The 12,440-nt window shown below is 39.6% G+C and overlaps 1 protein-coding gene across 7 annotated transcripts in view; it reads left to right on the top strand.

Moving 5' to 3' along the window:
- Window positions 1–12,440, top strand: part of Cpeb3 (cytoplasmic polyadenylation element binding protein 3) — a 181,125-nt gene that overhangs the window by 29,969 nt on the left and 138,716 nt on the right. For 4 of the 7 annotated variants that reach the window (XM_078038104.1, XM_078038129.1, XM_078038134.1 and 1 more), the window contains exons 1-2: window positions 4,271–4,424; window positions 4,633–5,645. In XM_078038104.1, the coding sequence (XP_077894230.1) occupies window positions 4,644–5,645 (1,002 nt within the window). In that variant the 5' untranslated portion in view covers window positions 4,271–4,424; window positions 4,633–4,643. Of the gene's footprint in view, window positions 1–1,697; window positions 1,889–3,723; window positions 3,904–4,270; window positions 4,425–4,632; window positions 5,646–12,440 lie in introns of those variants that run through there. The other 3 variants (XM_078038113.1, XM_078038122.1, XM_078038110.1) reach the window with 3 other exon arrangements.

Below are 12,440 nucleotides of genomic sequence, written 5' to 3' on the forward strand. Positions count from 1 at the left end.
TTTACAGAGAGCTTTTGGCACATTCATTCAGAATGATTCTTCTTTGATTTGTTAGGTTCCCCCCCTCCCGTCCCCCACAGTGATAGAGTGGAACAGTATACTGGCCTGTAATCCTAGCAGCTAAGGAGGCTGAGAAGGTAGAATCACAAGTTTGAGGACACCCTCAGCAATTTAACAAATCCCTAAGTGCCTTAGTGAAACCCTGTCTCAAAATAATAAATAAATAAATAAATAAATAAATAAATAAATAAATAAATAAATAATTGGGGGGATCAACACACCAAGACCCTGAATACAGGTGCCAAGGTGACCCAGGTACAGGAAGCTGCTGGGACCAGTGGCAGGGGTTAGGGCAAGAATGAAACAGTTATGTGCCAAGGCCTTTATCTCATTTAATTTCTTCAAACAATGCTTGAAAGTAATATTTTGCCCCATTTTACAGATGAAGAAACCAAGGCATGTATCACTGAAGAGGTGATTAGGTGTTTTTCTGAAGGTCACATAGCTGGGAAGCAAAAAAACTGGAATTTTTTTTTTTTTTAAAAAAGGTCTTAGGCTGTAGCTCAGTGGTAAAGCACCCCTGGGTTCAGTTCCCAGTACCAAAACAAAACAAACAGGAAAGAAAAATATTAGAGGCAAAGACTACTAAATGGGGCAAATTAATGGTCTGTGGTAATACTTGAGTTCTAATTGGTGAAGAAGGAAAATAAAAAATTAAGACAGTTAAAATGATGTTTAACATTTTCAGCTCCATGTTCAATCAGCATAGTCATCAGCTGACATTTACTCTGAACCCCCTGGGTGAATGGCACTAAACCAGATTCCACAAGAAATATTATCTTCTGCCTATGTGAGCAAATCAGCTGTTGAACTATTGCTCTTATAAGCTATAGATTATAACAATTGATGTTAATATATTGTGAGATTTCAGCCTTAGAATCATGAAGTTAAAATACAAAAAAATACCAAAAATTTTTATCAGAAACTACCTACTTTTTGTACTGAATAAAGAAGTCACTATCCTATGAAGTGAAATACTAATCATGCCAAGTTATTAATATTTCAACAAATATTATTTTAGTATGAAAGGGTTGAATTTTATTTGATTAATCATTGTATGAATAATGCAAGGTAAGCTTTCATTTTGACAAGTAAAAATAAGGAGTTGAGTTGATTTAGAGCACATTATGTAAAATCTTAAAATAAGTGGTGCCTGCCTTGAAAATTCAAAAGAAATTTTGGTGGCTGTCAAAAATTTGTTATTAAAACCTATTTTTACCTGACCTCTGAGGTTAATATCACATTTTGTATTAAGATGCTTTTCATTCCATATTAAAAATGTTTCCTTTAAATATGATTAGATTTTAAGTATTCACCATTCCCCATCCCCCACACCCTTGTTTATTCCTCCTCACCCCAATCTCTTTTACTCTGGTAGGGTGCCTATTGCTGGCTACCCAGTCATTAATATTCTAATACCATTTAAGGTAGCTCTGCCGGGTATATTTATTTTGAATCCTACAATCCAGTTTCTCTTTTAACCTGGCTTCCTAAATCAAGTTGATAAACCAGTTTATTTTTCTTCCTCTTCATTTCAACAACTCATGATTTAGATTGGCTAGGAGGATATATGTAATCCGGGAACAACCTCTCTCCCTTGCAATCTGTATTTTAGAGGCTTCCTCCTTTCCTTGCTGAACGTGCTGAAGTCAGGCAGAGTACCTTGTGAAGGACTTCAGCCCCCACAGTTCCCTGTGTGCGCATGCCCTCTCTTCTTACAGTTGTCAAAGTGCTTTTGCCAGAGCGGTCACATAATCAACCTGAAAGAAGAAAATAAATACCGTATACTTTAAAATTTTATCGATCCTTAAAAACTGGACACTCAAAGGTAACTGCTACTACAAATTTGTTTCTTGAAATTGGGTTAATGCATGTAAAAGCCGATCTATTGTGTGTGTGGTGGGGGAGGGGAAGGAGGTATCTATTTCTCAGACTTTGCTGTAAATAAGCAAAATAAACTCCAAATCAAACAAACTATACAGGCAGTTATTGAGAGACATTGCATGTTAACTTTGTAAATTTCATCTTAATCTACCTTTTGTTTAAAGGGTCTTATTTATTAAAGGTGGGTCTTGACCTTGACAGAGTGAATTTATGCAGAAAGTGAAATTTTTATCTTTAAGGAGTGTTGAGAAATGTATTCCTGGTATAACATTTCAAAAATTCAATGAATATATTAATATTAATTACAGCCATTATGAAATATTTTTATTCCAGTTTATTTCTTTGCCTTTTTTTGCTATAATACAGCATTAATTTTTTCATTGATAGCATGTAGTTTAAACTGAAGGTATTAACAAAAAGCATTGGATCCAGAAAACCTGGATGATACTGAAACTATAATCAATGTGTATGATATGGCTATTATAAAGGCAGTTCTAGCTCACTGGAAGCAGCTCAAAAACCAGAATTATAATGATTTACTGCAGCATTGTTTAAACCAAGTATGAAAATGTCTCCTTCTATGACCATCTTCTTTGGCAGTGATAGAACTTTGTGCTGTCTGAATCTAAGGTTCAATTGCCTCTTTGTGTTGTATTTTACAATACTGATCAAAACCATTATTTTAGACCAAGAGAAGCGAGGAACATAAAAGCAATTTTAAGTAGGTTTTATTGGTATTATCTGGCAAAATGTGATGTATGGTATATTGATTGGGATTCTTTTTAGGGGAAGGGGAGAAGCAGGGATTTAGAAGTAGAAAGAAGAATCAGGTGGCTGTGAAGCATTTGCTTTTGCCCACTTTTTTTGTGTATGAAACTTTGACATGAAATACCAATTAAGCATTTTTGATGTCTTTAATAAAATAGTGGAGCTACTTTTAATGTAATTTCTCAGTTGGACATCTTTTACTTAATAGTTGAGTAGTAATATCTCCATTTTATAGTAGTTATTAGTCATTAGGATATCCAAAGGCAGCTTCTATGTGTATCAAAATGCCCTTTTACAAATGTCCTAAGAAAGATGTTCTCCAGTACATGTTAATTAAGTAACTATATTAAATATATTAATAACTTTGTTGCAATTGTACTGAATCATCATCTAAAAATAATGATATGTTTGGTCATATGCTCCTTTAACATTTCAAAATATTTGTTTGCACAGTCTCATCCCTGTAATATTTGTATATTTAAAGTAATTAACATTCAAGGAACAAGCTAACTCAATGGTAACTACATGTATGGAAATCTCTTGGTTTTGAGCAATTACTATTTTCATCCTTGAATAAGAAAACAGGCTGTATGACAGAGGTGAATATAATTCTATCCGAAATGGAAAATACCATACACTCCTTATATGGCTAAATGAAGCAGCGGTGGCAATGCACTATAATTACAATGTATGAGAATTTGGGACTTTGTACTCCTCTATTTTTAACACTTTTGCTAGAATATGGTAATTCAGGGTCATCAAACCATAGTCTTCCACTGCTAATACTAGAGATAAGAGAATAGATTCTAAATTTGCCAATCTTGTGACCAAGGAGGCAGCAGGAGGATTCAAAAATGAAATCTAGCAACCCAGAATTATCTTGACTGTCTACTTAAATCTCAGACGGATTTTTAAAGCCCCGCCCCCAGTCCATCTCACAGTCGCCCTCCCTCTCCACCTCCCCCCCCTCCCCCGCCTCCCCATGCTCTCTCCCTCTCTCTCTGACCTCAAATCCAACTAGAAGCATTTCTCCACTCTGCAGAGAAATTCTCAGGCTCCTGTTGAGACCTGAAGCACTGAGAAGCCAGGAAATCCTCTTGTGCGGCAGAATTGGAAACAAGAAAATTGGAGATTAAGCAGAAAAACCATAATCCTTAGAGTAACAAGAAGAAAGCACTTCCAAACGTTTCAGTAGGTTTCACCTTTTTAAAAGCGGTGATATAATATATATGTGTGTATATATATTATTTTTATAAAATGTCTCCCAACAAAATGGAGTAGCTGCCGCTACTGCGAGGCCAGAGAATGATTGTGCAGCTGAGTCCTTCTAACAAATGCCAAGGATTTCCTCCCTCGTGCTGGTTCGCTGTAGCTAAATGAAACAATTATCGAGGCAAGAAAGCACTTTGTTAATCAAGAGGTTTAAGACGGCCGTTTTCTTTAAAGTGCTGGAGCTGAGGAAGGGAGAAGAAAGGGTCGTGTGTGGTGTCTTTTTAACCTTGCTGAAGGACGCAGCAGTATTTATTGACGTATGCAAATAACTGGGGGAGGGTGGTGCTTGGGAAAAAACAGGAACCAGAATCAGTTTCTCATTGCAGGGTGAACGCTCTGAGTTCCGGTAAAGGGAAAAGAGACGTGGCGAAATTGCTGTCTTTCTGTCTTATAAGCACATCTCTCACTAATACAGAAAAGGAACCAAGACATCAGAAAGGGTGAAGACGCTCTCACAGTATTTTTAGAGACTTTGCTTGTGTTCCCTCTCCCCAGCCCGACCTGTTAAATGGGAGATTATGGATTTGCTTGCAATTGGCTAATAGCGGTGGCACTGGATTTTCTCAAGTAAAACACCGCCCGCTTTAGCGAGGGGCATTAAGGATCACTTTGACAATAACGCATCTCTCTTTTTTTTTCCCGTTTCAGCTGCGCAAACCATGCAGGATGATTTACTGATGGACAAAAGCAAAACCCAGCCCCAGCCCCAGCAGCAGCGGCAGCAGCAGCAGCAGCCCCAGCCCGAGCCCAGCGTAGCCGAAGCCCCGTCCACGCCCCTCTCCTCAGAGACCCCCAAACCGGAGGACAGTAGCGCAGTGCCGGCCCTTAGCCCCGCCGCGGCCCCGCCGGCCCCCAACGGCCCGGACAAGATGCAGATGGAATCGCCGCTCCTGCCGGGCTTGAGTTTCCATCAGCCCCCACAGCAGCCGCCGCCGCCGCCGCAGGAGCCCACCGCGCCGGGCGCGTCGCTGTCGCCGTCGTTCGGCAGCACCTGGTCCACCGGCACCACGAACGCGGTGGAGGACAGCTTCTTCCAGGGGATCACCCCAGTCAACGGGACCATGCTCTTCCAGAACTTCCCGCACCATGTCAACCCAGTCTTCGGAGGCACTTTCTCCCCGCAGATCGGCCTGGCGCAGACCCAGCACCACCAGCAGCCGCCGCCGCCAGCACCGCAGCCAGCGCAGCCGGCGCAGCCACCCCAGGCGCAGCCCCCGCAGCAGCGCCGGTCGCCCGCCAGCCCTAGCCAGGCGCCCTACGCGCAGAGAAGCGCTGCCGCGGCTTACGGCCACCAGCCCATCATGACCAGCAAGCCGTCTTCGTCTTCTGCCGCTGCGGCCGCCGCTGCAGCAGCAGCGGCCTCGTCGGCCTCATCCAGCTGGAACACGCACCAAAGCGTGAACGCCGCCTGGAGCGCACCGTCCAACCCGTGGGGTGGCCTGCAGGCAGGCCGGGACCCTCGCCGAGCGGTTGGCGTAGGCGTGGGCGTGGGCGTAGGGGTACCCTCCCCACTAAACCCCATCTCGCCGCTCAAAAAACCCTTCTCCAGCAATGTGATCGCGCCTCCCAAGTTCCCTCGTGCGGCTCCGCTCACCTCCAAGTCTTGGATGGAGGATAACGCTTTCCGGACCGATAATGGTAACAATCTGTTACCATTTCAGGTAATGCTCGGGTGCACCTGCACCCGTTTTACCACTACCTTTCTTCTTCCTCCTTCTCTGCCTTTTAGTCGCCCCACCCGTTTTTACTTAAAAAGGGCAGCAATGTCCAGCTCCCGCCAAAGCCTCCTATTAACTGGAGCTGTTCTGCTCCCCAGGAGCGGGGATTGGGGGAGATGAGGTGGAGGGAACATTGTGTCTGCTCCGGGAATTGTGTATGTGCCTGTTGGAATAGAAAAGAACCTTTTTCTTATAGTTTATTTTCTCTTTCACTGTGATTATGCTTCTCATTTGACCTCCTTTGACAAAGCTGCAAGTGTATGGCAAGGTGCCGGCATAGTCCCAGGATGAGTAGGCTGAGATTCCTATCATTTTAAGTGGCTACACATTTCAGGTTATGCAATCTAGGCTCAGGGTGCTGCCTGAAAGCCATCCACACCCAAACCACTCTGGCCTTACTCTTAAAGAGGTTAACAACTCTTTAGTGGTGCTATTTCAGATAGTTGCATATGCTCAATTAAACTAATGTGAACACATGTGTTTATGTCTCACTGTGGTGTGGGAATCATTAATAACAATCGGCATATTTCCCCTGCTGGGAAAATTATGAGTGTGAGATTCCAATAAACACCAAGAACTATATCCAGACTGAGGTGGAAGAATATGCGAATATGGACAAATATTCGCATGTTACCTAGAAGGATTTAGAATTTTTTTCCTTTGCAAAGGAGACAATAGGACACGACCTTCAGAGCCATATTGCAATGGAGTCTATTTGCTAGCTAGCACTGAAATATTTAAAGCTGCAGTGTCCTTCACCAGTTGGGTTATTTAAGAAGACAATGCAGATCAATTACACTATTTGAAACAGCAAAGTGAAAGTCTTGCAATTTTAATGAAAAATGAGTCTTGTATCTTGATATTAAATGCTAATGAAAAAATCTAGGAAGTGCTCCAGACAAAAAGGTTCAATGGAGAGTGTCCTTATTTCTGTTCTTGCTTCTGATCCAGTTCACAGCCACAGCAGTTGGCAGTATCCTGGACATCTTGGGTCAGAAAGGGGTACTGAGGGGGAAGGTGTGTATTCACCGGGGGCATATGCTCTCAGACACTTACCCTTCACTTATGAATTGATTTGTTTGTAGGCTTTTAGGCTCAGTTTTAAAAGAAAGAGAAATGGAGCTAGGATCAGATTGGGCCCAATTTCAGTGGTCAGAGAAATGAAATGGAAATCCTTTGACCCATGCTGAAAGATGACAGAACTGACAATTTGACAGAAATGAGGTGTTATGTACTCTTCATTTTGTTGCTCTTTACATTTCAGATGTTTAGGGTGGGTCCCTTTCATGAAGGAGGAGATAGAATTATTGATTACACCCCTCTCTAGGCTAAAGCAAGGATTTTTCTTGGAATTTCAAGGAAGTCCATGAAACCTCTATGTTGTGTAAAGGAGAGTTTCTAATGGAGGAGGATCTTACCAAATTTTCACAGGGATCTTTCGAGAGTGGGGATTTTTAATATTAAGGTATATTTCTTCCCATCATTCTGAAGTTGGACGATTTTAATAAAATGAAGAGACACTGCAAGATAGGATTAGTTTTGTAAACAGAGGAAAGGAGGAATCTGCTTTCTAGAATTTATGTTTTCTTTTGGGGGGGAGTAGGGCAGGGGAAGCTGTATTTGGTAGGCAGAGCCAACTGATTTTAACAATTACTCTTTTTATTCTCATGCTCTCTACCCAAGTTCAGTCTCAGAGGATAATCTGAATACAGTTTCTTTTCCTTTTTTTTTTTTTTTTTGTTGTTGTTTAAGATGGAATCTTGTTATGTTGCCCAAACTGGTCTTGAACACGAGGACTCAAATAGTCTCCCTGTCTCAGCCTTCCTAGTAGCTGGTATCGTGTGGCTGGCTATTGAATATAATCATTTTTGTATTATCTCCTGAAAAGGGGATTGGGAAGAAATTAAATCCACAAAATATCACCAAACCTGATCTTGACTAGTAGTATGGGGATTTCCAATTGTTTCTCAGCAAACCATTTACCAGTGATGCTAGTAAGAGCCAAATGCACTGGATTGAGTTTCTCTCTTGTCTCTTCATCTCTGATGGGTACTATTGACTAGGCAAAAATGGTCAAAAGATTTGTAAGAATGATTTGAGTGAAAATTGAGCAGTATTTAATTGGTCTCAGGAAGAATTACATGCACTGTATGTCACATTTTGGTTTCTTACTTAAAATGGAACTTTAAGGTTTTGAAGCAATATTAGAACCAGAGGATCTGGGCTTGGTGGCACATGCTGATATCCCAGCTATCAGGAAGGCTAAGGCAAGAAGGTGGTCTGAGCCCAGGATTTCTGAGCCAGCCTGGGAGTATATTAAGAACTTATCTCTTAAAAAAAATGGAATGGGGTATAGTTCAGTGGTAGAGTGCTTGCCTAGCATATGTAAGACCTTGGGTTCAATCTTCAGCACCATACAAAAATACAAAATAGTAAAATAAAAAGAAGCAGATAAATAGTTGTGCTTTGGATTAGAATTTTATCAGAGTTGGTTTGTGTCAATAACTATAATCAAGTATGTTAAAAAAATAAAATCTAGTATCTTACATGCAGAATGTTATGTGTTTGTGCATTTATTTGAATCATTTTTCTAGGACTGGGGTGTAGCTTAGTGATAGAGTTTAGCATGCAAAAGGCCCTAGGTTCAATTTCAGCATATAGACTCCAAATGATTTTTCTAAAATAGTGAGAAATATCTTAAATATTTCTGATGACTTTTTTTTTTTTTTTTTTGGTACTAGGTATTGAACCCATAGGCACATGACCTGAGCCACATCACCAGTCCTTGTTATTTTTTAATTTTGAGATGGAGTCTTGCTAAGTTGCCTAGGGCCTCACTAAATTGCTGAGGCTGGCTTTGAACTTGCAATTCTCCTGCCTCAGCCCTTCTGAGCCTCTGGGATTATAGTTATGCACTACCACGCCTGATGACTTTTTGAAAATTCATTATTTTGGCAAATATAATTTTTTTCTTTAAATTGAAGAGTTTATTTCATAGTATATCAACTTTTTATACATACACACACACACACACACATATATATATAACATTTTAAAAATATTTATTTATCTGGTTTGGGGACAGAACCCAAGGGTGCTTTACCACTGAGCTACATCTCCAGCTCTTTTATTTTTTTGAGACAGGGTCTTGCTAAGTTGCTGATGCTGTCCTCGAACTTGTGGCCCTCTTGCCTCAGCCTCCTGAGTTCCTGGGATTACAGGTGTGTGTTACCATGCCTGATTTAGTTTTATTTCTTATTTAACATACTCTTTTGAGCTAAAAAATGATTTTAAACAGTGATCTAATCTGAAGTATCTTAGTATATTTTTTTAAGTCCATGCCTTACTCCAGTGCTTCTTCATTTTCTTTTTGCTATTTTCTACCAACACAGTAGATTTGAGTTTTACATAAGTGGTTTATATCATGTTTTACTTTCTTATTCTAATGAAGTTGATTGGTTTCCCCAGGTTGAAATAACTACTTCCTTAGTGATTACTTATATCTAAAAACTACCTCATTTTTATAAATAAGGAAACTGAGGTCCCAAGAGGTAGAATGACTTGGAACTCTAACTTTGTTATTCTGTGCCCTTAACTTCCCTGTAGTACCAGTGTTGTCAGGTAAAATTTTTTACTTTTTAATCAGGTTCTCTTTGGACTCTACTCAAAGGAATTTAGTGATAGATATATCAGGCTGATTCCTCCTGGTGATGTACAAGTTGCCAAGGCTGGCCATGAACTTGCAATCCTCCACTTCTGCCTCCTGAGTAGCTGGGATTATAGGCATGTACCACTTCACTTGACTATTCTCCTTTTTTAAAGACTATATATCCTGGAAGTAATATAAATTGTCTAGTTTTTGCTTGCCTTTGAATAAGGGTAGTATGACCTAGTTTTAAAACTGAAGACTTTTCTCTAATTGGTTTCTGAACTACTGCTCTAATGCAAAACCACTTAAGGTCCAACAAACCTCATAAACTGTTTCAGAACTTATTATGACATTGTTGATATGAGTGCCAGCAGAGCCACATTATCTATATTTTACTTAAAAGAGGGTTGGTTGAGGGGCTGGGGCTGTAGCTTAGTGGCAGAGTACTTGCCTAGCATGCATGAGGCACTGGGTTCGATCCTCAGTACCACATAAAAATAAACAAAATAAAGGCATTCTGTCCAACTACAAAGAATTTTTTTTTAAATGGGGTTGGTGGGGCTGTGGTTATAGCTCAATGGTAGAGTGCTTGCTAGCATGTTTGAGGCACTGAGTTCAATCCTCAGCACCACTTTTAAAAAAAAAAGTATATGTCCATTTACAAGTAAAAAAAAAAATTTTTACCATACGATTTATTTTTATTTTTTTAGTCATACATGACAGCAGAATGTATTTTGACATATAATACATACATGGAATGTACATACATCAGTCATATTGTTGATTCTATTCTGCTGCCCTTCCTATCCCCCCTACTCCTCTCCTCCTCTCTCATCCTTTCTCTCTATCCAATATAATGTGGCACACTTTTTTTTCTTTTTCTCATCACAACATCATATATGTATTCTGTATAACAATGAGGTTCTCCTTTCATCTTCTGTGCAACTTCCCTTCTCCCTCTTTTTCCCTCCCACCTCCCTTCCCTATTTAGTGGTAGTCTTCTTCTCATGCTCTTCCTCCCTATCCCATTTTGATTGTCCCCCTTATATCAGAGAAGACATTTGGCATTTGTTTTTTAGGGATTGGCTAGCTTCACTTAGCATAATCTGCTCTAATGCCATCCATTTGCCTGCAAATGCCATGATCTTGTTATCTTTTAGTGCTGAGTAATATTTCATTGTGTATAAATGCCACATTTTTTTTAATCCATTCATCTATTGAAGGGCATCTAGGTTGGTTCCACATTCTAGCTATTGTGAATTGTGCTGCTATAAACATTGATGTGGCTATGTCCCTGTAGTATGCTCTTTTTAGGTCTTTTTGGTATAGTCTGAGAAGGGGAATAGCTGGGTCAAATGGTGGTTCCATTCCCAGTTTTCCAAGGAATCTCCATACTGCTTTCCAAATTGGCTGCAACAATTTGCAGTCCTACCAGCAATGTATGAGTGTGCCTTCCCCGCTGCCCCCCCACATCCTCGCCAGCACTTATTGTTTTTTGACTTCATAATGGCTGCCATTCTTATTGGAGTGAGATGGTATCTTAGAGTAGTTTTAATTTGCATTTCTCTGATTGCTAGAGATGGTGAGCATTTTTTCATGTATTTGTTGATTGATTGTATATCCTCTTCTGAGAAGTTTCTGTTCAAGTCCTTGGCCCATTTGTTGATTGGGTTATTTGCTTTTTTGTTGTTTAACTTTTTGTATACTCTAGAGATTAGAGCTCTATCTGATGTTTGAGGGGTAAAAATTTGTTACCAGGATGTAGGCTCCCTATTTACCTCATGTATTATTTCTCTTGCTGAGAAAAACTTTTTAGTTTGAATTCATCCCATTTGTTGATTTTTGGTTTTAACTCTTGTGCTATAGGTGTCTTATTAAGAAATTTGGGGCCTACCCCCTCATGATGAAGATTAGGGCCAACTTTATCTTCTATTAGATGCAGAGTCTCTGGTCTGATTCCTACCTCCTTGATCCATTTTGGGTTGACTTTTGTGCATGGTAAGAGAAAGGGATTCAATTTCATTTTGTTGCATATAGATTTCCAGTTCTCCCAGCACCATTTGTTGAAGATGCTATCTTTCTCCATTGCATGGTTTTAGCACCTTTGTTTAATATAAGGTAGTTGTAATTTTGTGGATTTGTCTATGTGTCCTCTATTTTGTACCATTGGTCTACCAGCCTGTTTTGGTGCCAGTACCATGCTGTTTTTGTTACTATTGCTCTATAGTATAGTTTAAAATCTGGAATTGCGATACCACCAATTTCACTCTTCCTGCTTAGAATTACTTTAGCTCTTCTGGGTCTCTTGTTTTTCCAAATGAATTTCATGATTGCTTTTTTCTATTTCTGCAAGGAATGTCATTGGGATTTTGATGGGAATTGCATTGAATCTGTAAAGTGCTTTTGGTAATATGGCCATCTTAATAATATTAATTGTACCAATCCATGAGCAAGGTAAATCCTTCCATCTTCTAAGGTCTTCCTCTATTTCTTTCTTCAGGGTTCTATAGTTTTCATTGTATAGCTCTTTCAACTCTTTTGTTAAGTTGATTCCCAGGTTTTATTTTTTTTTGAGGATATTGTGAATGGAGTAGTTGTTCTCATTTCCATTTCAGAGAATTTGTCACTTATATACAGGAATGATTTTGATTTATTGGTATTGGTTTTATATCCTGCCACTTTGCTGAATTCATTTACTAGTTCTAGAAGTTTCTTAGTTGAATTTTTGGGTCTGGTAGGTATAGGATCATGTTATCGGCAAATAGTGATAATTTAAGTTTTTCTTTTCCTATATTTATGACTTTAATTTCTTTCGTCTGTCTAATTGCTCTGGCTAGTGTTTCAAGAACTATGTTGAATAGAAGTGGTGAGAGAGGGCATCCCTGTCTTGTTCCAGATTTTAAAGGGAATGCCTTCAATTTTTCTCCATTTAGAATGATGCTGGCCTGAGGCTTAGCATAAATAGCTTTTACCATGTTGAGGTAATTTCCTGTTATCCCTAATTTTTCTAGAATTTTGAACATAAAGGGATGCTGTATTTTGTCAAATGCTTTTTCAGCATCTATCAAGATGATCATATGGTTCTTATC

The sequence above is a fragment of the Ictidomys tridecemlineatus genome, chromosome 1 (assembly GCF_052094955.1).
Source record: "Ictidomys tridecemlineatus isolate mIctTri1 chromosome 1, mIctTri1.hap1, whole genome shotgun sequence".
In the NCBI taxonomy this organism is placed as follows: domain Eukaryota; kingdom Metazoa; phylum Chordata; class Mammalia; order Rodentia; family Sciuridae; genus Ictidomys; species Ictidomys tridecemlineatus.